The 25,990-nt window shown below is 45.8% G+C and overlaps 6 protein-coding genes across 6 annotated transcripts; 4 read left to right on the forward strand and 2 right to left on the reverse strand.

The window, feature by feature from the left end:
• Positions 1-199: 199 nt before the first annotated feature.
• Positions 200-662, reverse strand: LOC109252586 (histone H3.1). Its single transcript, XM_019425170.2, has one exon. It carries the CDS (start codon positions 652-654, stop codon positions 244-246), a length of 411 nt encoding a protein of 136 aa, XP_019280715.1. The 5' UTR covers positions 655-662; the 3' UTR covers positions 200-243.
• Positions 663-1,397: 735 nt separating this feature from the next.
• Positions 1,398-1,993, reverse strand: LOC109252598 (histone H2A type 1-H-like). Its single transcript, XM_019425182.2, has one exon. It carries the CDS (start codon positions 1,976-1,978, stop codon positions 1,586-1,588), a length of 393 nt encoding a protein of 130 aa, XP_019280727.1. The 5' UTR covers positions 1,979-1,993; the 3' UTR covers positions 1,398-1,585.
• A 299-nt stretch (positions 1,994-2,292) lies between these two features.
• LOC109252615 (histone H2B type 1-B) lies at positions 2,293-2,962 on the forward strand. Its single transcript, XM_019425200.2, has one exon. It carries the CDS (start codon positions 2,359-2,361, stop codon positions 2,737-2,739), a length of 381 nt encoding a protein of 126 aa, XP_019280745.1. The 5' UTR covers positions 2,293-2,358; the 3' UTR covers positions 2,740-2,962.
• Positions 2,963-14,599: 11,637 nt separating this feature from the next.
• Positions 14,600-15,100, forward strand: LOC109252588 (histone H2A type 1-B). Its single transcript, XM_019425172.2, has one exon. It carries the CDS (start codon positions 14,622-14,624, stop codon positions 15,012-15,014), a length of 393 nt encoding a protein of 130 aa, XP_019280717.1. The 5' UTR covers positions 14,600-14,621; the 3' UTR covers positions 15,015-15,100.
• A 266-nt stretch (positions 15,101-15,366) lies between these two features.
• On the forward strand, positions 15,367-16,591 carry LOC109252669 (histone H3.1). The gene has a single exon (XM_053905375.1). It carries the CDS (start codon positions 15,998-16,000, stop codon positions 16,406-16,408), a length of 411 nt encoding a protein of 136 aa, XP_053761350.1. The 5' UTR covers positions 15,367-15,997; the 3' UTR covers positions 16,409-16,591.
• Positions 16,592-20,899: 4,308 nt separating this feature from the next.
• On the forward strand, positions 20,900-21,280 carry LOC109252623 (histone H4). The gene has a single exon (XM_053905383.1). It carries the CDS (start codon positions 20,918-20,920, stop codon positions 21,227-21,229), a length of 312 nt encoding a protein of 103 aa, XP_053761358.1. The 5' UTR covers positions 20,900-20,917; the 3' UTR covers positions 21,230-21,280.
• Positions 21,281-25,990: the final 4,710 nt, after the last annotated feature.

The raw sequence follows: 25,990 nt of genomic DNA on the forward strand, positions 1-25,990 counted from the left end.
AACTGGTCCAAGTTGTGAGTAACTAGATCTATATTCAACAAGCCGCCACGTGAATGACAAATCACTTAATAGAACGGACTGGGAAAAAGGGATATGCAACGCTCAGATACCGAACATGAAAAACATCCGTAAAGGACTATTTCCATAGCGGCTCAATTACGCCAAGCAATTAAAAGTTACAGGTACTTTTAAGAGAAAGTGTGGGTGGCTCTGAAAAGAGCCTTTTTCAACCAAAAACCGGCCTTACGCCCGCTCCCCGCGGATGCGGCGCGCCAGCTGGATGTCCTTGGGCATGATGGTGACGCGCTTGGCGTGGATGGCGCACAGGTTGGTGTCCTCGAAGAGCCCCACCAGGTAGGCCTCGCACGCCTCCTGCAGCGCCATCACGGCCGAGCTCTGGAAGCGCAGGTCGGTCTTGAAGTCCTGCGCGATCTCGCGCACCAGCCGCTGGAACGGCAGCTTGCGGATCAGCAGCTCGGTGGACTTCTGGTAGCGGCGGATCTCGCGCAGGGCCACCGTGCCGGGCCGGTAGCGGTGCGGCTTCTTGACGCCGCCGGTGGCCGGCGCGCTCTTGCGGGCCGCCTTGGTGGCCAGCTGCTTGCGCGGGGCCTTGCCGCCCGTCGACTTGCGCGCCGTCTGCTTCGTGCGAGCCATCTGAAACAACCAAGAACACACAGAACCTGGTGAGCAAGGGCGAAGTTCCCCTTATATACAGTAAGAAGCATTCTGATTGGTCTTGTCATTTTTCAAAAGAACCGCGCGATAAAACCATTGGTCGAAGGGTAATTAATTACTGGAGAGCCTGATTGGATGAATCACTCCACCTCACCCCTCTTTTCAGCGTCCAGGTTCTGTTTTATCCTTTCACAGAGTACAGCGTGAAAAGCGAGGATTTCACCATGCGAAACGTAACTTTTGGTTCAGTAAACCTAAGTGGGACCTGAGATTCTCAATTCCTGACAGGCTCGAATGTCACCAACCTGCTGGGCTGCACACTTCTCTGAGTGCGATTGTCTTGTCTCCTTCTCCCCTAGACGTCTGGATTAGTTATTTTTAAGTAAACCTCGGGTTTCTTGGACTGCCACTTCCTAGGTCTTTGGTCATTATACCTCCCTTAATACAGTTTTCTCGTGTGAAACTACATGGCAGGGTCCCTGGATGGACCTGGAAGATAGCATGTAAAGCACTTGGTCTGGTAATGCTAGATTCACACTACACTGGACAGCAACAAATGATCTCGGGCTTCTTTGATACGATGGGTTTTCCTTAAATTGAAAATTTGAAAATCCCGCGCGGCTTTCTTATTGGCCAAACGCAAATTTCCATTCTGCTTGTTATGCTTACATTTGAGCCCCTTTACTTTTTGTAGGTCAGTTCCATCTGGCATATAAAGTTGAGTGGGGGGTTTTTGTTTTGTTTTTTGAACAAGGTTTTGACGTTACCTTATCTTTTACAGATTCAGGACTGATTCTACTAACGTAACAGGCTGGTTACTAGCCTTTCATGTGAAAATATGGATGGCTCTGAAAAGAGCCTTTGATTAGCTGTAGAAAAGCGGAAGATCCGTGGTCTTCTGGGCTAGACTTTACTTGCTCTTAGCCTTGTGGTGGCTCTCGGTCTTCTTGGGCAGCAGCACGGCCTGGATGTTGGGCAGGACGCCGCCCTGCGCGATGGTGACGCGGCCCAGCAGCTTGTTGAGCTCCTCGTCGTTGCGGATGGCCAGCTGCAGGTGGCGCGGGATGATGCGCGTCTTCTTGTTGTCGCGGGCCGCGTTGCCCGCCAGCTCCAGGATCTCGGCCGTCAGGTACTCCAGCACGGCCGCCAGGTACACCGGCGCGCCGGCCCCGACCCGCTCGGCGTAGTTGCCCTTGCGGAGCAGGCGGTGCACGCGCCCCACCGGGAACTGCAGGCCGGCCCGCGACGAGCGCGTCTTGGCCTTGGCGCGAGCCTTGCCGCCCTGTTTACCACGTCCAGACATATCAAGGGAGACTAACTCACCAGCTAAAGACCCGCGGAACACAAAGAGACGAACTTGGCAGCTCAGGGAAATTTAAAAAAAAAAAAAAAAAAAAAAAAAAAGTTCTTTTATAGGCAGAGCGGGGATGAGCCAATACGCCTTCCCATTGGTCAAAGTATGTTTGCCTGTGTATCCAATAGGAAGAGAAACTGTGTATCCCTCATTTGCATAAACCCCTCCCCTTAACGAAAGTGTTCTGCTTTTATCCAATCAGAAGTGATAATTCTTGAACCTTCATTTGCATTGAAGAACTATAAAAGAATGGGCTCTGGACCCCTCACAACACTAACCTTTGTTGTGGGGAGTGCGATTAGCATTTCTACAGCTCTTAGAAAAAAACCATGCCTGAGCCCTCCAAATCTGCTCCTGCCCCGAAGAAGGGCTCCAAGAAAGCCATCACTAAGGCGCAGAAGAAGGATGGCAAGAAGCGCAAGCGCAGCCGCAAGGAGAGCTATTCCATCTACGTGTACAAGGTACTGAAGCAGGTGCACCCCGACACCGGCATCTCGTCCAAGGCCATGGGCATCATGAACTCGTTCGTGAACGACATCTTCGAGCGCATCGCGGGCGAGGCGTCGCGCCTGGCGCATTACAACAAGCGCTCGACCATCACGTCCCGGGAGATCCAGACGGCCGTGCGCCTGCTGCTGCCCGGGGAGCTGGCCAAGCACGCCGTGTCCGAGGGCACCAAGGCCGTCACCAAGTACACCAGCTCCAAGTGAGTGTTTGGAGGCACAATCCAACCCAAAGGCTCTTTTCAGAGCCACCCACTTGATCAAAGGAGAGCTATAACTGCCATTCCGTGGCTGAGCAATTGCAAGCTTGGGCTACAGTCTTAAGGAATCCACTGAAGTGGTGATCCGTAGGGGCATTTTTAGAGCCAAATATGCGTTTGGGTGGTCACTAACTAGGCTCTCAGCGAAATAAAATATTGTGGCGCAATGGCTGTGCTGCAAAGCGCCACTTCACTTGTAAGGTTTTTTTCAGCCCACGTTTCGTTTTCCCCCAAACTCGTAATACTTGGAAGCGCTCACTCCTTTCCCTGTGTCTGCAGGTTTCTAAAGTAGACGGGAGTTTCCCTGCTAGGTAAAGAAGTGACTACAGCATTTCAAAATAGGGACCCTCCGCGGATTACTATTCCATGCTGCCCAATTGGGAGGAGGAGAGGTCCAGGTACTAGAAAGAGCCGGTAGGCGCACGTATTCCCGGAGCCTCAACTCCCCAGAACCTAAAGCATTAGGTAAACAGCGGAGCCGCCCGTGGTTCCCGTGGGCATCCATGGGGTATACCTCAAGCTCTCTGCGCACGCATTAAATGAAATTACTCTAGTTTCGCGTTAGAATTGTTTCCCGATGGCAACGGCCGATCTAAACCGGTTTCAGTTTTCTTGCAGGTCGGAAACCCGGGCTCCTATTTCCTGTGTCACTGGTTTCTCTGGAATGCCACCAGAAGGGCGGGAAGCACGGCCGTGCAGCTCTAGGAAGGACAAAGAGTTTGAATTTCCCGCGCTTCCCCTTCGCGGCACCTCGTTGGCTGGCCGGGAGGGCCCCGCAGAGGCTGGTATGCGGGTTGTTCTTAGTAAACCTTTTTCAAAAAACTGGGACTCCAAAAATGATGCTCAAAAGACAGTAATGATCTTGGTGGAGGAAGAGGAGACATTTGGGCAGGTCTGGGTCCCGGTTTGAGGGGGTGGGGGGCGGTGTCAGATTGGGTAGGACTGAGCTGTTGACTGCCTGTGAAAAGGGGAGGGAAAGAATATTTTTCATCGGTTTACGAACACTTTACGTAAGGGCGATCTACAACAGTGTCCTTTGGATGAAGAAGTCAAATTTGAAGTAGGATTTAATTTCTTTTTTTTAAGGACCCCTTTAAAATGAAAAGTTAAACTTAAATTCTCTTTTCCCAGATACCACGTCAGTAGACTGCTGTGTATTTACTGTCTCAGCAGAGGCAACATATAGCTGTGAAAGAGACCCCTGTCTTTAAAATTCATTCTTATAAAAAGACATCTCCCCTCACCCCTCCCAGGCCCTTTTTCTTTTCTCTTCTCTTCTTTTCTTTTCTCTTCTTGTCTCATTTCTTTCTGTTTCTTCTCTTCTCTTTTCTTTTCTTTTCTTTTCTTCTCTTCTCTTCTCTTTTCTCTTCCTTTCCTTTCCTTTCCTTTTTCTTTCCTTTTGTGTTTTGTTTTGTTTTTTTTCTTTTTCTAATTATCAAACTCCGGCTACAGTTTAAGAATCACTGACACTTATGTTCTTCCCCTGGAGAGGTGAGATCTGGATGGTAATATTATTTCCTATCCTTTTCAAAATGATCTTTTCAAAATGATCAAACAGATTATTTTCTCCCCATCTTGTCCTTCAAAACTTTTGCCTGCCTGCTTGCTTTGGTCCCTTTCTTCTCTCTCTTCTCCTCTCCCTCCTGCTTCCCTTCCTTCCTGATATTTGATGCTTTACCTAAAACTTTACCCTTAATTGAGGAGTTCAAACTAAACCCCAAGCCTCCTAAACTCAGACCTAGGCCCTTTTGCCATCTCTCCTGGATACCTGGCTGATCTGTAACAAGTGAACGAGATTTTTTAAAAAAATCGATGCCCGGACCCTGTGGTAGGACCCCAGATCTATAGTGGGAGTGCGGAGAAACCAGAAAAATTTTTTTTATAAAATCTCCCCAGTTGTATCCGATAAAGCACCAACTTTGGACACAGCAAGGCCAGCAGTCAAGCCATCAAAGTTAAATTCTAGAAGGGTTTATACACCCCCTTGCTTAATAAAACACCCACATTTTCTTCAGAGAGGCGGTCTCTGAGTAACAAAGCAAACGAGCAAAAAATAACCTGTCTTACCTTCCTGATTCTCCTTTCAGTCATGGAAAGTTCTTCCTACCTTTCGGTCCAACAAAGGTGACCTGGAGACAGGAAGAGCTGAATTTGTAGGGGAGAAACACTTTCTGGACCCCCTGTTATCTGTTTGTGGACCTTTCTTCTCTTTTCCAAATTCTCGGCCTCCCTCCAAATGAAAGGTCTCCCAACCCCCTCTGTCTGCCCATCAACCATTCAAAATAATTTCAAATAGACAAATAAAAATCTACTGTAATTCCATTATCCGGGACATTTTTGCCCTCAATCTTCTGGAAGTTTTACTTTGTGCAAGTCTATATGGACAGGTGTATAATGTAATACAAGTGAGAGCATACCTTCTGTTATCCTTTTAAATTAATAGAGATCTTGTTGCCGGGTAAACTGGGAAAACTCGGGCCCTGAGGCCTCGACTGAGCCGGTCCCAAAGGAGTCGCCAAAGGTTATTGGTCTTGTCAGGAGAAAGAATCCAAAGACAGACACAGAACACAGCGGACGAGGGACACAAGTGGGAGAGTTTGTTGAAGTGAAAAGTACACTGTTGAGATAGGAGAAGGAGAAAGCTCCAGAGAGACAGCCAGCTGCCTCCCTGGGGTTCGGGTTTCTTTCTTTTATCCTAGGTGTTAACTAGGATGTTCACTAGGGATGAAAAGCGGGGTTTCAGGCCTTTTTTTCCTAATTTGCTCAGGGGCTTTCTGTCAGTTCGCCGCCATTTTGGGCCTGTCTGGTGTGACGGGCCTCTCACTTTCCAGATAGCTGGCCACGACTTCCTCCTTGCTGACCTCCAGGCATCCTGTTGCAATGTAACTAACTGCCTGCTCTAACACTACCAGAAGGAGAGCTATTGTCAGGCATACCTGTTTTTTTTTTTAATCTGAAAGGTTTTTCTGCCGGGCAGAGCAAACATCTGATTAACCAAACATCTACGCTTACCTTTCTGTGAATTGCCCCCTCCCCTTTGAAGCCCCAGGCCCCTATCCCATTTCTTAGCTCAGGATGGCCTACAAGCTTCAATTGCCTGACGGCCTTTGTGAGGACGTTTTGGAGTGAAGGGGGAAGGGGGGTTGGGAGCCAAGGTCCAAGCAAGAATTCTTGAAGACCTCTTTGGTGCAAAAAGGTGATTTAATTAAAGCAAAGGGACAGGACGGGTAGGCAGAAAGAGCTGCCCTGGGGCTGTGAAGAGTGACTAATTATATACTCTCAGGCTGGGGCGGGGTGGGGTTAGGGGTAGAGCGTATCTGTAAGGAATTTTGGAAGCAAAGTTTCTAGGACCTTGAGGCAGTAGCTGTTGTTAGGAAAATGTCATTTATTACCGTTTAGTGAAACCTCAGTCATGAGACCTTCAGATGTATATCAGGGCCCATAAACTGAGAATATAATTGCCAACATATACTTGGGGGTTAAAGATAAAGGAGGTTTGCAAAGGAGTTTTTATGTGTTTCAGGAGACTTACAGGATCTTGAGGGGTCGGGGTAATGTTAAGCTAAGGCTCTCTTTTGCCCCCAGCAAAGTGTGATCATTGAGGCAGCTGAGCTCCCAGAGGGAGGTCACTCTGCCGGTTTCAAGGGCTTGTCAATGGGGTGTAGACAGTAAGGAAATTTAATTTTTCATTTGCCTTAGTTTCCCCCATCACCATGGCAAGCACTTAAACCCCCTTCCATCTTGATGAAGGTGATATTAGGGCTCCAGGAAATGGAGCCTATAGGTGTCTGGGAATTAGGCTGTGGATAAGACTGCCTTTTTCTTGCCGTTTACTAAGTAAGCTCTCCATAAACTGAAGGAGATTCCTGTCCTGCAGGACTGTGATCTCCACGAGTCAACCATCTGCTTTCTTTCCTTTCCCCTGTTCTTGGGTGGCCAGGAGTGTCCGAGGAATATCACACATATCCCACTTGGGGTGGGGGGTGTGGGGGCAGAGGGGTGCTGTTAGCCTGTACTTTGCTCTCAGCTTGCCCCACACCCCCTCGGCTCAACCATTTTTTGCCTCATGTATTTTGCGAGACAGTTATTTGGTGCTTATACATTTAGAATCGTATGGATTTCTTAGTAGTTTGACCCTTTTATTGGTCTGTAATATCCCTTTCTATCTCTGGTAACTTTCTTTGCTCTGGTTTACTTATCTGATTAGGAGAGGCAATCCTGATTCCTTTTTGTTGATATTTGTATGGTTTCGCTTCTCCTACCCTTTAATTTCAACCTGCGTGTGTAGTTCTATTTCAAGTGAGTTCCTTGTAGACACTGAAGGGGGACAATATTTGCCACCCTAAAATATACCTCTTTGGTGTAAGGATTACCTTGAGTGGATTATTTATTTCTTTAAATAGCAGACATTTAAAGAGCTTTGAAACCCCAGTAGAAGTTAGTCATTTGTGAGAGAAGTTTACATTTACCAGGGAAATCTGCATTTGTAAGAGTATTTCCCTCTCTGTACTGGGAAAAGGATGACTAAAACTAGGGGGACCCATTGGAGAAGGCAAAGATTTAAATCTGCGTAAAGATTTAAATCTGGTCAAAGATTTAACCATACCCGGTTAAATGTGTTTTGCCTGGTAACTTCCCAGAACTGGCCCCCCACCCCCCACCCCCAACATCTTTTGTGTTTAGCTGGAGATGGTATTTAAGGCAGTGGCTTGGGCCATTTGGGGCATTACTCAATACTTCCTGGATCTCTCCCTTGTATACAGGAGGTACACATGTTATTAAACCTCAGTTTGTTTTTCTCCTGGTAATCTTTTATTCCAACAATAAGGGGGGTCTCAGCCAACAACCTAGAAGGGTAGAGGAAAATTATTTTTCCTCCCCTATAACAGCGTACATTTGCAGCACATTTTTATCCACTCAGCCAATCTCTGTTTTTTAATGGATGCATTTAGATCATATGTATTTGGTGCAATTATTGACATTGATGGGGTTCAGGACCTACTACCCCAAAAGATGGCACCTTGACATACTGAATATCTTAAGCCAAAGGAGTTTGGGAAAACAGCAAAAGCAAGAAGTTCACTTTGACCTCCTCTTCCCTAAAGACAGGATTAGGGAAACATGCTTATTACCAGAAACAGGGAATTTAGGGCCATGAAAGCTGTATGAACAAACCTTGTTACTTTTTCACCATTTACTACCCATTGCCCAAACCCCTTTGTCTTTTCAGTCCTTTACAAAGATATTTCATTGTAAAAGCTTCCTACTCTGGTCACTTTAGGTTTTCATTTTTTTTAGGAAGGCTCCCAAGTACGTGTAAAAGTTCTAATAAAATGTGTATGCTTTTCTCCTGCTAATTTATCTTTGGCAGTTTCATTATCAGACCTCGCAAGGAGCCCTAAAAGGGTTGGGGAAAAATTCTTCTCCCATACATGTTAGGCCTTAAGTTTGCCATTTTAGTTTTTGTTTTCTGGTGGGTTTTTTTTGTCTGTTTGTTTGTTTCTTTTCCCCCTCACTGTTACCCACTTTTTGTTTTCTAGGTCTGGCTTTCCTGTGGGCTACTTGAGTATTTTCTTTAGACAATTTGATTCTGATTCATTTATTGTCTTTGGATAGTTTTTTAGTGGTTGCTCTAGGTATCACATACACATAACATCACAGTCCGCTGGTATCTACATGTTACCAGTTGAACTGTACCAAGCTTCTCTCCTTTTAAATCATTTACCCTCCCTTGTTTATAATTATCTGAAATATTTCCTCTCTATATGTTGAGAACCACATCAGATAATATTAGAAATTTAGCCTCTAAACATACTTTAGAAGATTCAAGACAATTGCGTTTACCCATATTTCTTTTTGTTGTTCTTCCTTGTTAATGTTCCAAAAATATTATATCATTTCTTTCTCCCCCCCCCCCCAAACTCCCTTTTGCCATTCTTCTATGGATAGATAACACTGGCAGCAAATTCTCATGCTTTACTTTATCTGAGAACGACTTTATTTCCCTGCTAATTTCTCAAGGACGTGAAATTCAGAGGGACAGTATCAGTTCTTCCCTTTTAGCTCTTAAAAATATGTGACCCTTCCTTTTGGTATGTGGTTTCTGATGACAAATCTGCTACCATTTGAGTTGATTTTTCCCTTTTACATGGGTTTTGTTTCTCTTGCTGTGTGTGTGTCTGTGTGTGTGTATATTTGTGTCTTTAATTTTCATAGGTTTGATTATGTGTTTGGGTTTATTCCACTTGGGGTTTGTGGAGCTTCCTAAATCTGTAGGTTTATGTCTTTTGTCAAATTTAGAAATTTTTGGTTATTATTTCTTCAAATATACTTTTCCAACACCACCCTCTTTTCTCCTCTCCTTTTGGTCCTCTGAAGACAAGAATGTTACATCTTTTGTCATCGTTCTACGTGTCTCTGATGTTCATTTCTCTCCCCAGTCTCTCTCCGTTGTTCAAATTGGGCAATTTCTGTTTTTCAATCTTCAGATTCACTGTTTTGTCCCTATCTTCTCCATTCTGCCGTTGACCCCATCCACGACCCCATCCATGGAGCTTGTTATTTCAGGCATTGTATTTTTCAGTTCTAAAACTTGAATTGGGTTCTTCTTTTATTTCTATGCTGAGGCTTTCCCATCTTTCACTTGTTTCGCGTGTGTCTGTCATTGCTCATTGAAGTATTTTTACGATGGTTGCTTTAAAATCCTAGGTGGATAGTTCCAACATGCCGAGAGGGGAGAAGTGCCCCATCGTTGCCGAGAAGGGTGGAAGTCCAGGATCCCCATGTGGCCTCTGAGGGAGTTTGAAGTGGGGTTCATGAGCAAACGGCCAAGGAAGAATTCTTGAGATGTCTTCAGCACAAAAAGGCGACTTTATGAAAGCACGAGGACAGGACCGGTGGGCAGGAAGAGCTGCACCGGGGTTGGGAGGAGTGACTGATTATACTTTGCAAGTTTCACCGTAAGTCTCCAAGGAATTTCTGGATGCTGAAAGCAGGGTCTCACAGGACCATTCAGCTATTGTCCAGACCAGGTTGCTTTTAGTTTTTAAGGAAGTGTTAACAGTAAGGCATCAAGGCAGCCATGAACTTCTTGAGGGGTGTTACACCTGCAGGTGTCTGACATCCAGCAGTGGGCTGCAGGCTATAAGGGAATGGAAGTTAAGCTACATTTTTCTTGCCTTTGTTTCCCTCGTCAGCCTCCACAGAAACCTTATAGGTGGGGAGTGGGGTGGGGGGGAGATGCAGGATGTTTTCCATGGTGTTTGGCTGGAGGAGAGTAGTTACTTCTTAAGTTCTCCACTTTCTAGGTGGACCTTTGGTCTTTTGGCTAGAGATAACAGGGTTTTCTGGTTTTGTGTCTTTATTGTTGGTGTTTGTTTGCCTTCCTTGGCATTTCTAGATTGCCAGCTTCTTCAGCACCACATCCAGGATAGATGAGGTAAAAAGAAAACCCAGGGAACACACAACATCTTGTTCCTCAACTTTCAAGGTCACTTAGCCAGCCTACCTTCTCGACACCCTTTGGCAGTCTTATGTTTAACGTATATGGGAGGTTCCGGGTTGCTAGTTGTACTTCGCAGAAAGAATAGGGAGAAGTGTGTTTTACTTCACCTTGGTCCAGAAATAGAAGTTTTTATGCTTTTGAAAAATTTTTATACATTGCTTCTATGTGACGTAAGAGAGGTTTCCAGCTACTATTTTCAAACTTATTTCCACAAAGAACACATCCTGCGTATTAAATAGATATTTACACTTAGTAGATTAAAAAAAAAATTGAATATAATCATTCTCTTTTTAAAAAGTGGCTTTTGGAGGACTGGAGATGACTGGCTTTATAAGAATTCTGTCAGATGAGTACAACGTAAAGATCCGGATCAAGTCAACTTGAGCTTTCTTTCAAGATTTCTGGTCATTGTTAGGTTTTTTTTTAAAATGAGGGATCCTTATGCCTCCTGTCTGTAACCAGTGTTCTATAATGTGCGTAATGTAAACAGCAGGTGGCCCTCAGAATAAATTAATGAATTAAAAGCACTTACAGCTGTAACTCTTGCCGTGTTCAGGTGAGTGACAGTCTACTCTAGGACATACTCTTGCAAATGCTTCCATTTGTCGGGGAAGAACAACTTGTCTCTACACTCATAGGGTCTCCAACTCGGTCTAGGAATTCAACTGACATAGACAAATTAATGGGATAAAAGCCTACAAGTTATAATTATTACTTTTTGTTTACATGCACATGGGAGTTTTCACAAGAAAAACGAAAATCCAAAGAAGCTCTAAGAAGGTAATGCTTCTATACTGTGTTGGACAAAGAAGGGTAACTTAAGAAAATGTCACCGGCGAAGGGGCTGGGACTAGGGGAGTTAACTGGGAGATGATGTTTGTTTGCACAGATTTCTCTGAGCCTCAACTTCCTGTCCTTTGTGAGAAGAATGACTCTTTGCTTCTGGTAGAGGGAGGACCTCTTTAAGGAAAAGAAGGTAGACAGTGAGACTGTCCCTGCTGTTGCTCTTTTCTTTTAACTCAAACTACTCAATGTGCCAGAGCTGCATATTTTGGGATGGCATGTTCTGGACTTCATCAACAATAACCTCAATGTCGGCTAGCTTTTCTCAAGGGTATTTAAGGCACATTATACTTTTTTTTATTTGTATCGAGCAAAGAACAGATATTTACTTCCTTTCATTGTCATACAAAACAATATGCATCAAAGTGTCCTCTCCAGGCAGTAGAGTTGTTACTGAGGAAATTACTTTTCTCTCACATTGTCGTGGAAGCGTTTACCCCCACCGTCTCTCTCCCCAACATCTGCCCTGCACGTTATTTTTCAGTCAAATGCCTAGAATTTGCCAATTTTGAGAACGTGCTGATAGGGTTTCATCAAGCTGTTCTACTGTTGCAGACAGTTGTAGTGTTGTGTTTGCTGACTTGCGTGACGCAGGGTCACCTAGATGACCGGAAGCCTTCTTCTCGTCCCCGATCTGATAGAGTACAGGTTCCTGATGCTGTGAATGTCTGTACTCCAACTTCTATTCTGTGGTTTTGAAGCAGGCTTTAATCTTGCCTCCTATTTTACCTAGCATTCTACATACCCCTTCCTCCATCCAAAGTGACCTACTTTATTCCGGAAATTAGAACAGTCCTACCTCTGGCCCTCGGCTCCTGACATTCCCTTGGCTTTGGATGCACGTGGGCTTTTATGGGAGCATTTACTCTTCCTGCTTGGCTAGCTTCTTCACCGCTTTCAGGTTTGAACTCAAACCTGAAACTCATACCCGAATTCATACCCTCCTGGTGACGCTCTCCCTGACCATCCCCGTGTGTCTCAGATATGCCCTTTTCCTACTTTGTCTCCATGCCGCTCGTCACCAAAAACCGCACTGTCCTCTTCTGTGCATTTAGCCCATTGTGCACCTCGCCACGCTAGGAGGGCGTCACCGCAAGGGTACAGTTTTCCATCTGCCATGGACACTGCCATGTCCCGTGGACCTGGAACTCTCTGGCATTTAGTCGGTATTCAATGAGTATGTGTGGAATGAATGCTGAATACTCACCTCCCTCATGAACTCTCTTGACCCTTCTGATTCACAGTGATGACCCCTCTCTGCCACCCATTCTCATATTCCTGATTGCTCACAACTTCATTTTTGGAGGCAGAATATCCTGTACTATTTAATCTTCAGACATACAGTCCTTCTCTTTTCAAAAAGTGCCAAGTCTTTGAGGCAGGATTTGAGACCTTCTATATCTTCATCTTGCAAAGACATTGAGCCTGTGGTTGTTGTTTACTGCTGTCATTGACACTGAAGATAACGATGAAAAATTAAAAGGAGAGTGAATATTGTCAAGAGAAAGAGTCCTAAGTGTCTGAAGACTTAAGAGAAGGCGAAAAAAAAATGGAAGATGCACATCTTGACTCTCCTGCCTGGTTCCCTGGATCAAAGGATGCTTCTCTGACCGTTGGCTTATGAGTAGATTTTTCTCACACATAGGTTCGTGTTCCTTTTACCATCCTATTTGGGACTCAGAAGACCTGTAGGCTTGAGTCTGCAAAACTTCCTGAAATTACTGTTCACCTTCCTCTGGGCCCCATCAAGGTCTATCTTCTGGACCATAAGAGGAAAAACACCAAGATTCCTCCCAGCAATGTCTCTCAATGTTACTATATTCCTTGACATGAGCACTAAGACCAGGCAAAGACTGTAGTCATATAAACACAGCGTTTATAATACATCATCTTTTTTGTGTATTTCAGTGTTGTGGGGCATTTGTTCCCTCATTTCCTAAAGGTCCCAAGACTTCTTGTGTTTGCGTTGCAATGTTTCGGCCCTCTAACCACGAGGGGTGCAGTACGCTATGGATATGGAGGATGACAGAAGAATTTTCCGAACCAAGCAAGTGTTGTAGCCAAGTGAAAAAATGGAGAAGGTAGGAGTTGGGAATGGCAATGGGGGGAACGAGTTTCCCAACCAGGAGTTTGGAGTCCTTGGTCTTGACGCAGTTTTGGAGTGGTGGCGGGGTCCAGAGCTGATGGCCAAAAAAGAATTCTTGAGTCGCCTTTGGTGTAAAAAGGTGGTAGTATTTAAGCACGGGGACAGGACCCAGGGGCAGAAAGAGCTACACTGGGGTTGTGATGGGTGACTGGTTATATACCTTCAGGTTGGGAGGGCGTTAGGGATAGCATAAGTCTCTAAGGAGTTTTGGAAGCAGGGTTTCCAGGGCCTCGAGAGGCTAACTGCTGTTAGCAAAAGGTCATTTAATACTGTTTAGTAAAACCTCAGTCATGAGACCCTTCAGATGTTTATCAGTGGGCCATAAGCTTGGAGTATGAGTGCCAACATGTATCTTGTGATGGTAGAGATAAAGGAAGTTTTCAAAAGAATTCTTATATGTTAAAGTAGACTTACAGGATCCTGGGGGGTAGGGTGAATGTTAAGATAAGATTACCTTTTGCTCTTAGCAGTGTCATCATCCAGGCAGCTGAGCTCCTAGAGGAATGTCACCCTGCCTATGGCAAAGGCTGTAGGCAGAAAGGAAAGTTAGTTTTTCATTTGCCTCTGGTTCCCACATCAGTCTCATTAATTCAGTGTGAGCCGGTAAAGACAAAGACACAAAAAACTCACAATCGGGGTCTCTATGTTTTGCAATCTCTAAAATGAAAACAGTACTCTACCTACCTTCAAGGTGATCCCATAAGACCTCATGTGTAAGATAATGATTTAAACAAAAGACCTACTGTCTTGAGTCAGGGAGAGGATGGGCCAGTTCTTGCCTTTAGTTTTCATTGTTCAGACACTTTTCATTGCTCAGACATTGTTAAGGCTTGGGCTCTGACAAAGAATTGTTTGTTTCCTTTCTTTCTGTTATTTTGTGAGGTCCAGAGACTTAAAGCAACTGTTGGCACAGACGTACTTTTTAAATGTAAACTATTTTAGGAATTGTTCTGTTTATTCCTTTCCAGAAACAGTCACAATCCTGGAAAAGGAAAAACAGCCAAAAGACAGAGCAATGAGGACAATCATTCCTGCTTCGGATTGGATTTTAAATTCGTATTGTTCAGAAAATCAAACTGTTTCAATTATTAGTGCTAACGTAAAAGCTCTTCACGCCAGATTACAGTGGAGTATTCAAAAACCTCCCGCTAGGTGGAGGGCTTTTATGCAAATGAGGGATGCTGATTATGCTTTTTCATTGGTTACTTGAAAAGAGCCAATGGGAGGCTTGTATTCAGCATACCTCCCGTTAGTATAAATACTTCTCTTGCTCTCAGTCTAGCTCTATACTGCTTGCGTTTTCTTTTGAAGGCGTTTGCTTCCTTTTCTGCTAGTGATGTCGGGACGTGGAAAGCAGGGCGGCAAGGCTCGCGCCAAGGCCAAGACCCGTTCGTCGCGGGCCGGTCTGCAGTTCCCGGTGGGCCGCGTGCACCGCCTGCTCCGCAAGGGCAACTACTCCGAAAGGGTCGGGGCCGGCGCGCCGGTGTACCTGGCGGCCGTGCTGGAGTACCTGACGGCCGAGATCCTGGAGCTGGCGGGCAACGCGGCCCGCGACAACAAGAAGACGCGCATCATCCCGCGCCACCTGCAGCTGGCCATCCGCAACGACGAGGAGCTCAACAAGCTGCTGGGCCGCGTCACCATCGCGCAGGGCGGCGTCCTGCCCAACATCCAGGCCGTGCTGCTGCCCAAGAAGACCGAGAGCCACCACAAGGCCAAGGGCAAATAAGCTGTTGACTTTTTTTACACAGGCTTTTTTCCTGATCAAGAGAAAGTCCGCTTAACTACTTAAAAGGCTCTTTTAAGAGCCACCCACAGTTTCCTTTGAAAGAGCTGTGCTTTGAACTATTAGGAGCATTTAAAAACATGGGAGGTGAAATGTCACAGTTACACCTGGAAGGCTTTGCTCCCACAGAAATGCTTTCACAGTTTCGAGGCTAAAGCAACACGGGAAATTAGTGTAAACGTTGCTAACCCCATTGACCGTGTTTGACCGTGTAGGGCGCATTAATTTCTAGTCAAGCAGAAAAGGGCATTGGTATATTCCACAGATGAAGTTTGAAAGTTTTTCGCAACGACAGTAGCTTGGAGAAGGAAATAATAGTGAAAGTCCCTAGATTAAGATTCTTCATTTTATGGAATACATCCATTAAAATCCCAGTTTGTGAAGCCATGTTTGCTGAAGCAGTGAGGCTAAGTCCTAGTTCCTTGATAATTCATGCTTGCAAATGAGGAGCATTTTACTAACTCTCCACAATATTTGTGCCACGCCCAAGAAAATTCTGAATGTCATTTTAGAGGCAGCCCATGTATTTACCTAAACACCTGCAGAATATCTTGATGGTTTCTCTCTAAAGACAACAAAACATCCATTGGAAGTCCCTATGTGGCTTTGCATGATTACCTTACTTTACACTTTAAAATATCTGCAGCTTTCTGTGCAAGATTTTTGTTCACAGTGGATGTAGGAACGAAAGGGTAAATAAATGACGTCAGAGTAACCACATTTAAGGGCGGGGCTTAAGAGTCATTCACCAACCTGAAAGCAACTCTTAATCCGGGCTCCCCGCACGGAGCTGGACCAATCCGAGGAGGGCGCGGGAACTTTTGAATGCTCTTGGGTCCAATGGTTGGCGGTCCGGCTGTATAAAAGAAGGAGGGCTGTGTGCCTCTCACCGCTTTCGGTGAAGACACTCTCGGCCTGCTTGGGGGATGGCTCGCACGAAGCAGACGGCGCGCAAGTCGACGGGCGGCAAGGCCCCGCGCAAGCAGCTGGCCACCAAGGCGGCCCGCAAGAGCGCGCCGGCCACCGGCGGCGTCAAGAAGCCGCACCGCTACCGGCCCGGCACGGTGGCCCTGCGCGAGATCCGCCGCTACCAGAAGTCCACCGAGCTGCTGATCCGCAAGCTGCCGTTCCAGCGGCTGGTGCGCGAGATCGCGCAGGACTTCAAGACCGACCTGCGCTTCCAGAGCTCGGCCGTGATGGCGCTGCAGGAGGCGTGCGAGGCCTACCTGGTGGGGCTCTTCGAGGACACCAACCTGTGCGCCATCCACGCCAAGCGCGTCACCATCATGCCCAAGGACATCCAGCTGGCGCGCCGCATCCGCGGGGAGCGGGCCTAAACTATTAACGAAGGATCGCCGACCTTAAACCCAAAGGCTCTTTTCAGAGCCACCCAATTAGCTCAACAAAAGTGGCTGTGAACCTTTAGATGGTGTTTAGGTGACCATGGCCATACTAAGCATTACTTGAAATCTGGTTGTTCTTACGGTACTTCTACCCGCAAAAGGGTCCGTTTTCGAAAACCATTTAACCGACTGCCTATGATCCTGTCAACCCACTTCCCTAGACTATATTCGTGTGCCTTTTCCGAAAAGGGGACGACCTTGAACCAGTAGCCGGGTACGTGAACTGCCCACTTTGAAAGTGCCTAATTTTGCCTCTAAGAAATTTGAGTTTTAGATTACATCCCCAACTATCAGGAAACACTTCAAAGATCATAGCGTTTACACTATACATAACTCAAACTTCAGAGCAATACAGAATACTGAATAATGACAGCTCCAAATTCCAAAGGCTTCGCTTCAGTTTTCCCCACACCTTTGCTCTTACCCCTAATACTTCTGGGCTTCACCGGAGATGGGAGTTGATGCATCGACCTAAATCAGGTGGACAACCATCAACAAAAAAGATACACCTTGAATTGTGTGGTTTGCTTGGATGGCTTTACATTCCTGGATTTTGATAAAACAACTTTGACTTTACAAAATATTTGCATTTTTCTAAGTAATAAGGTTGGATGTTTCTATTTGTGTATGTGTGTGTGTGTGTGTGTGTGTGTGCACACGTACACGCGTGTCATTGCGTTGTAGTTTTATTTAAATTTCCAGGCTCTCCTACATGTAATTGTCTGGCACAGACCTTTGTTATCCATGTAAAAGGTCTCAATGATGCCCTTGGCTTGAGCCAGGGTCTGTCCCCTGCCCCAGCCCACATCTGGGCCCCAGCTGAAGTCGAAATATCTTGGTTTTTCTTATCGCTGTGCTGGCTTTTATGTACATTGTTTGGCTTTTTCCTCGATATGCTATGTATCTGTTAGAAAAAGGGTGTTTAAGGCACAGGGCCTGAAAGGATAGCTTTAAAAAGGTACAAGTGCCCATTGCTGTCTGAGGGTGGGATGGCCAGGGGACAGTGGCTCAGATTGGCTGCCCCTGCCCTCCCCCATCCCCTTCCCAGTCAAGGAATGTGGATTTGGTTCTAAGTCTTCATTTACTTGAGCCCCTCAACAGAAAAACTGCCCAGTGTCTGGTGAATAAGGATAGCACTGTCTTAGAATCCATAACGTTGTTAATCTTTCTGCAGGAGTACTCTGGAAACTGGAAGCACAGGGCAGCATTTAGATATCAGATTGCCCACGTTCAAATCGCAGTGTTACCACTTACCGTATCGTCTGACACAAATTGATTTCTCCATCATCAGAAAAATAGGGAATAACACTACCCACCTTAGTGGGTATCATAGTTACTGGGATCATAGTAGTTGATTTTTGGACACGTGGCACTGGAGAAATGCTATGAATTTTCCTGAGCTGTGTGTGATTTTCCCTTATACTCTAACATTTCCTTGAAAATTGAAATAAAAACTCAAACTTTCCCCGCTAAATGTCCTTTTCCTTGGGCATGACTATTGAATAGACTCGGCCCAGTTTGGAAATGCAACTTCAGCAGATATTCTAAAATCAAAGAATGGAGGAAATTCAGTCATAAATATTGCAAATATTTTGGAAAGTCAAAGTTGTTTTATCAAAATCCAGGAATGTAAAGCCATCCAAGCAAACCTCACAGTTCAAGGTGAATCTTGGTTTTTGTTGATGGTCGTCCACCTGATTTGGGTCAGTGCATCAACTCCCATCTCAGATGTAGGCCACAAATGTTAGGAGTAAGAGCTAAGGTGTGGGGGGGAAAAAAGAAAATTTACTGAATATATTGGGAGGGGAGCTGTGCCCACATTTTAATATCACTGCATGAAGCATTTATTACTTTCTATTAGCGGAGTGCCTATGGTCATGCTGGAGGGGAAAAAAGGCGTTTGACATACAGATTGTATTTTTTAAATGGCTGTTGGAAGGTCCTCCATGAAACACGGTTTTTCTTTCCCAGACACCATGGTGATACGACACCACATGCTGAAATTCACCGCTACTACTGCTGGCTCTCGAACTTTTGGTTTATACAGACTTTCAGAAGAGAGGAGGAAGGAGGCCAAGGTCAGGGTGTATTTTCCAGAGTTAAAGATTTAGTAGTAGCCCTTCCAGTCATCCCAGTAGAAGTGACTTACTAATCCGTGAGTGTCTGAAATTTAACACCACAGTGGGAAGTCAGTGTAGAAATGTGAATTGTACTCCAGATTCGGCTGCCGGAGAGCCAGGAAGGAACACTACTTGTCAATGCCCCTTTGGAAAGGGCACCTAGGGATATTCTCAGGCAACCATATTTAACATGTCATGTATGCACAGAAAAACAACAGCCTGTCAGTCACTAGGTGAGGGAATAAAGACGGCGTCTTACATAGAGCTGACAATATGGATTCAAAATGCATGTGTCCACTTATTTGCAGAGTTTTATAACAAATACAACACAGTACTGCAAAGGTTTTTCTCTTCCTTATGTTTTCTTAATAACATTTTCTTTTCTCTGGTTTACTTTATAATAAGAATACAATATATAATACATATACCAAATACATATTAATAGACTTTATGTCACCAGTAAGGCTTCTAATCAACAGTATGGTATTGGTAGTTTGGGCGGGGGGTGGTCACAAGTTATATCTGGATTTTCAACTGTGCAAGAATCAGCCCCCCAAGCCCTGCATTGTTCAGAGGTCATTTGCATATAAAATGGGACATTAGTCATACAAAGAATGAAATCTTGGTATTCACAACATGGATGGACTTAGAGGGTATTAGGCTAAATGAAACAAGTCAGGCAGAGAAAGACAAATACCATACGACTTCACTTACAGGTGGAGTCTAAAACAGCGTCGACGACAACAGCAAACAGAGATAAATATGGAGAACAAATGGTAGTTTAGGGGCGAGGGGTAAGAGGCAAAGAAGGTAAAGGTGATTAAGAAGGAAAAACATCCAGTTATACAATAAATAAGTGACAAGGACGAAAAGCACAGCATAGGGAATATGATCCTATTGTAACAACTTTGTATGGTAGCGACACATCATGATGAGCATTTCATAATGTATATGATTGTCAATTCACTACGTTATACACTAGTATACTATTGTAAGCCACTATACTTCAATTGAAAAGAAAACAAAACCAAGAAACCCAGAATCCATCAATGTCTTGTACTTTATTAAATGTGATTAAAAAAAAAAAAAAACAAACTTCGCTATTATATACGTATCTGTGTTGCCTGTATTGTGTCACGAGTAAAAGCCTGACAATGAAGGCTCAGGGCAACATCCTAACTCCGGACAGGTTCTTTAAGCAACAATACCAACAAAAAACCAGCCATATTTATGTCTTTGCGCCAATCTCTGTTCTAGCCTTCTGCTTACGTTAGGTAATTTCAATCTTTACAAAAGTTCCCTGAGTACTATCATCGCTCCACCTTAACAGATAAAGAAAATGAAGGGCAACTTTACAATGTCAAACCGCTATAATAGAGGAAAAATGACTTCCCCTGCCCTTTTGAGTTTTTGGCCTAGACCCTGCCATAAAAGGCAGATTAAGGACAGAAAAACAGAGGTTTAATGATATATATACCTCAGGTATACATGGGAAAGAGAGACTCTGAAAAACTGAGAAGAACACCTGAAAAGGCCCAAGCCACCCCGTTACATACGATCTTCCACTAAAGACAAAAGATGTCATGCGGGAGGGGCGTGCACAGGGAGCCAGTTATGGGCTCCCAGGAAAAGGACAGTAAACAAGGCAAGGTTGTTCTGCAGAATCAAGGCCGGGCTTTCTCCATGGACAAGTTTCTGTGCTGATCTAGTCGTCCTTCTCTTTCTGGCACAGAGAGGGAGACACCGATTGAGATCTCCTTCATAAATGTGAAATTCCCCTTAAGAAAGTGTGAGTTCTCCTCTGGTTTTAGAGATTCTCCTGCGTCTGGTATTTCTCTAAACTGCTCAGAAATAGCCCTTATGTCAGACAGGCCTATGTGCGGGCGGCGTATACTGTACCGTTCACACGCACGGGGCATGTTTGGGGAAGGTGTGCCTGAGCTCCCCACTCCTATTTTGGGGTGGCGTCCTAGGGTACCCTTCCCAATCATCCCCTTCTGAAGGAGAAAGTACAGCACTTGCTTATAAAAAAAAAAATTAGCCCCTGTGAACATTCTCACGGGAAGATATAATTTCAGATACAAATATCAACGGTTTCAGAAAAATCTAGAGTTTAAAACTGAAACTCCTCACTCCGTTCCCTCCCCCACACCGTCATTGGCTCTCAGCCCAGAGAGGGGCGGAGCCCGGCGTGCGGTCTGGGCGCCTCGGTTCCCGCCCGCGCGGTCAGTTCTCAATCAGGTCCGACGACTGCTTATAATAACGCCTTTCGGGCCAGTGGGGCCACCGCTGTGACTTACTCACAGAACGTGCTTAGGCAGCTATGTCAGGCCGGGGCAAAGGCGGGAAGGGTCTAGGCAAAGGGGGCGCTAAGCGCCACCGCAAGGTGCTGCGCGACAACATCCAGGGCATCACCAAGCCCGCCATCCGGCGGCTGGCCCGGCGCGGCGGCGTCAAGCGCATCTCCGGCCTCATCTACGAGGAGACCCGCGGGGTGCTCAAGGTGTTCCTGGAGAACGTGATCCGGGACGCCGTCACCTACACGGAGCACGCCAAGCGCAAGACGGTCACGGCCATGGACGTGGTGTACGCGCTCAAGCGCCAGGGCCGCACCCTCTACGGCTTCGGGGGTTAAGCCTTCATCCCCACTTTTTCTCTATAAAAGGTCCTTTTCAGGGCCGCCCACTTACTCTCAAAAGAGTTGTACGCGTCTCCTCTTTCCCACTCTCCAGTTGTGCTCATGTTGGGAAGGCCCATCCGGCCTACCTGCTAAGGCTTCGGCTTTCGTTTTACGCATAAGCAGACTCCATTCTCCCTCTCCACCAATCAGCTCGCAGCACAGTGCGAGGCGCAGGCCGCGGGCCAATCCGGAGCAGGGGCTGGCCGAGGGAAGCCAATGGGGAGGCGTCTGAAGGCCCCGGCCCACGGCTTTCTGGGGAAGGAGTCGGCCTCCCCCTCGTCGTTTTCCCCCAAGAGGCCATCCTGGCTGGCCGCCGTGCTTCAGTCGCTGTCGAATGCGTTGGTCCGGGGAGGCTCCGGTGGATATCCGTACTAATTCCCAGAGCGTGCTCCCGCCTCTGGAAGCCAGGGATGGCCCGAGAAGTCTCTTCGTTATCGTGTGATTGCCCCCAGCGATGCCCGGACAGAGGACGACACAGGCTTTCCCCGTCCGCGCTGGCATCCGCCACCTCTATCTCCGGAGTTGGAGCCGGTGAGGGTGAGGTCGGCCCACAGCCTTCCGCAGACGGTGTCTTTGAGCTTAAGATGCCTTGGCATTGCAGGTTTGCGTCCACAGGCCGCGCGCCTTCGCTAAACCTTTGGCTTGGGGAAATTGCCATTTACTAGATTAAAGGGAGTCCGTTCTTCAGGTCTCTGGCTACTGGGAGCCTTGAGGTCTCCAACAGGGCGCAAATTCGAGGGGCTGAGGGAGAAAGCCGCCTCCTCAGGTCACTGGCTCTGGTGACTGTCTTGGACCTTCCCCCTTCTTCCCTTTGTCCGGTTCGTTTCCCTCCTGCCTCCTGTATAAACTCTAAGGTTGTTGGGGCACCTGGGTGACTCAGATAAACGCATCTGACTTCTGCTCAGGTCATGATTTCAGTTCGAGCCCCGCGTCGGGCTCTGTGCTGACAGCTCAGAGCCTGGAGCCTGCTTTGGATTCTGTCTCCCTCTCTCTCTCTGCCCCACCCCTGCTTGCACTCTGTCTCTGTCTCTCAGAAATGAGTAAATATTTTTAAAAATGTAAGGTTGTTTTATTTTAATGAACATTTCAAACATGGTTATAAAAAGTTTTGAAGTATGTCCTCCAATTGATAAGTCACAACGGAATAGTCAACATTGATTTAATGCTTAAGAAATATATTGACATTTGCTTAAAACTCTGCTGGCTGGTTACTCTGCTAACATGTCTCTGACACAAGAAGATACTTGAATAGGCAATTGGAAGATTCTTGAGTTCCAAGGGAGAGGTCTGGTTTAAAGAAAAATTTGGTAAGACAATGTAAGTGTAAATGGTAAGACAATGAGATCAAGACTTTCAACACCATTTATTACTGTACGTTGTAATGGTAAATGAGTGGAAATATAAATTGTCATCAGAAGGGATTGGGGCACCTGGGTGGCTCAGTTAGTTGAGGGTCCAACTTTGGCTCAGGTCATGATCTTACGGTGTGTGAATTGGAACCCCGCGTCTGGCTCGGTTCTGACAGCTCAGAGCCTGGAGCCTGCTTCGGATACTTCTCCCTCTCTCTCTGACCCTCCCCCGTTCATGCTCTGTCTCTCTCTGTCTCAAAAAAAATAAATAAGTAAACATTAAAAATTAAAAAGAAGGGATTGGATATCCTTGAAGTGGTGGTCTGAGTGCAGGCTGCTATAGCAAAAATACCATAGACTCTGTGGCTAACAACGAATATTGATTTCTCACAGCTCTGGAGGCTGGGAGTTAAGATCAAGGTTCTGGAAGACTCAGACAAGATTTGGTGTCTGGTGAGAACCCATTTCCTGGTTCACAGACCTATCTTACTGTGTCTGCAGATGGCAGAGGGAAGGACCAGAGAGCTTTCTGGGATCTCTTATTATATAAAAGGCACTAATTCCATTCATGAGTGCTCCACCGCCATGGCCTGATCACCACCCAAGTGCCCAATCTCTTAATACCATCATATTGGGGGTTAACATTTCAACATACGAATTTGTAGGGGATACACACAGTCCGTCATAAATGGGCTGCTACAGAGACCTACTAAAGGATAAAGCAACCTGGAGTGCATTTGGGCTCATTTCCTGGCCCCTTCTCTGTTCTTTGTCTCGCTATTGATTTGCTCTGTGTTCTGTGAAATAGTTGCTGCTCAACAGGAGAACTCGATGGCCTATCTCTGAGTGTCCGGCCAGCTTGTAGTGACACTTAAAAGCTGTGAGAGTGTCAGCTTCTCTCTCAATCCCACTGGTTGTTTTTAGGAGGGTGGCCTTATCACCTCTAAAATTTTATCAGTTTCCTTCCACCCACTTCGAGCTTCATAATGAAGCTTGTCGCATATCCACCTGTATATCTGATATATCTACTTGAATATCTAATGGACATCTCAAACTTGTCCACATTAGGTATCTTAACGCATAAACCCCAAATCTGTTCCTCCTTCAGTATTCCCCACCTCAATAGATGGAACTCCATTCTTCCGGGGGCTCAGCTCAGAAAACATGCGGTCCTGTCTGAGCTCTTTCTCTTAACTTTCATCCAACCCAGTCAGCTCTATCTTCCAAATCAATCAGAGCACCTTTGCCGACATCCTCTGCTTCTACTCCTGGACAAGCCACAATCACCTTTTGTCCAGATGACCATAATGAGTCCTAACTAGTCTTTCTGTTTCCACTTCTGATGGCTGGTTTTTTTCTCAGCCACACAGAAGGAGCGATCCTTTCAATAGATGTCGTGTCCACCATCTGCCCAGAACATTCCAGCGGTGTTCCTTCTTCATAATAAAAGCCAGTGTCTTTGTCACAGCCTACAAGCACAGTAGCCAATAAGTCCAGCTTGCCTGAGTTGGAGGGGTTTCTGGGATAGGGAGCTTTCAGTGCTCAACCTTGGGGAAAGTCCCAAGCAAACAGGATGAGTTTGTCACTCTACCCAAGATGGCTTTACGTGATCTGGCCCTCGGCCACCCTCTCACCTCACTCACTCTCCCATTTCTTTGTCCTCACTGACCTTTTTGCTGCTTGTGGAGTGGAGCAAGCATGTTCCGGGCTCAGAGCCTTTGTCCTGATTTTTCTTTCTTCCTAGAAGTATCTTCTGGTGTAGGGGAGATAAAATTTTACCTCTGCTTTCTTAGGGGTTTTAGCAGGCCTAAGAATTAAATTGACATAAAACAGGTTCATGGGAAAAGAGCATACAATTCATTTATATTTACATGAATACATATATATCTTTATATATAGTCATTGAGGTACACCAATGTGTTTTCCGGGACAAAGGCGCCCTCCTAAGGAAATGAACACCCAAAGAGGCAATTGGACTTGAACACTTATGTACCGAGCTGGACAAAGAAGAGTAAACTGTGAAAACAGGACAAGGCAAGGGGGCTGGCGGCCGGGCAGTTAATTGTGGGGAAGTAACTAGGAAGATAAGCATTAGTTTACAAGGTTTGTACAGAGTTCTCCCAGCTTTGATGATCCAACGTGGCAAAAATATGACTTTCCTCTTGGTAGAGGGATGACATCTTCCATATGGGGATTTTCTCTCCTGCTTTCAGGAAGAGAAAGGAGAGGTCAGAGTGCTTTTCTCGCACCTGTTTGTTTTCCCAGTGCCTTTAATCTTGATGTCAGGCACATAGTTTGTGTGGCATGTTCTGCTGTCACTGGACATAGAGTGACATGCTGCATGGCTGCAGACTTCATTCAGGCCTCTGCTCAAATGCCCTCTTATGAAAAGAGAACTTTCCTGACCACCCTATGTGAACGAATACCCCCTCTGCTCATGCTTTAAAATAGCATATGTATCCCCACCCGTATTGCTATATATTTATTTTGTTTGTGGTCCTGTCTTCCTCAACTAGAATATAATCCTGTGACAGCAGGGGCTTTGTTTTGTCCCTGAGATGTTCCCTAGCTCCTAGAACAGGGCTGAGAGCTAACAGGTATGCGGGTTTGTTGTGGAGGGAGAGCAAAAACATTTTTCCTTCTGCTCTTCTAAATTCTTGACTGGGACCTCCCTGCAACAAAAAAGACATATTGACAGGAGAAAAACAAATTTAATTATATACAGATGTACAGGAGCCCCCACAAAGATCTGAGATTCAAGGAAGTGATCAGAGCAGGAAGCTTTTATATCTTTTTAGACAATACGTTTCTAAAGAACAGAGAAAGTGCTTTTGGGCTAGGAGTAAAGAAGTAACAGGGTTTGTTCATACAGACTTCTTGACTCTGAATTCCACATCTCCAGTGATAAGGATGTTTCTCTTCTTCCTGGTATAGCAGGGTACTTTTCATAGAAGAGATTTATCTTCTGCTTTCAGGGAAAAAGAGAAGTGGGGGTTACAAGCGGTGAGGAGGTGTCGGGATGATTTTCCTGCTTCTGCCGCTCAAGCTCCTTGAGTTGAACATATTTAATACGCCAAGGCGGCGTATCAGGGAATAGCATGCCCTGTACCCTATCAGTTGAACGAATGCATGCGTGAATTTTCTACACAAGACCCTAGGCTCACCGGAGTGCCGCCATGATGGATTCTCCTTCTACTCTTCCTTGACTTGCCTAGATCTGAGGAATGGTGCAGAGTGGGAAATCGGGCAGCAGCAGTATCTTTGTTCTGAACAAGGCCTTCAAGAGTGTTAGGACGGAGGAAGGCTCAGAGGCTTTCACCCAGGCCAGTGAGTGTGACAAATGGGTATGGTGCTGTCTGTAAGGCTG

The sequence above is a fragment of the Panthera pardus genome, unplaced genomic scaffold, assembly GCF_024362965.1.
Source record: "Panthera pardus isolate Hobbes unplaced genomic scaffold, ASM2436296v1 HiC_scaffold_17, whole genome shotgun sequence".
In the NCBI taxonomy this organism is placed as follows: Eukaryota; Metazoa; Chordata; class Mammalia; order Carnivora; family Felidae; genus Panthera; species Panthera pardus.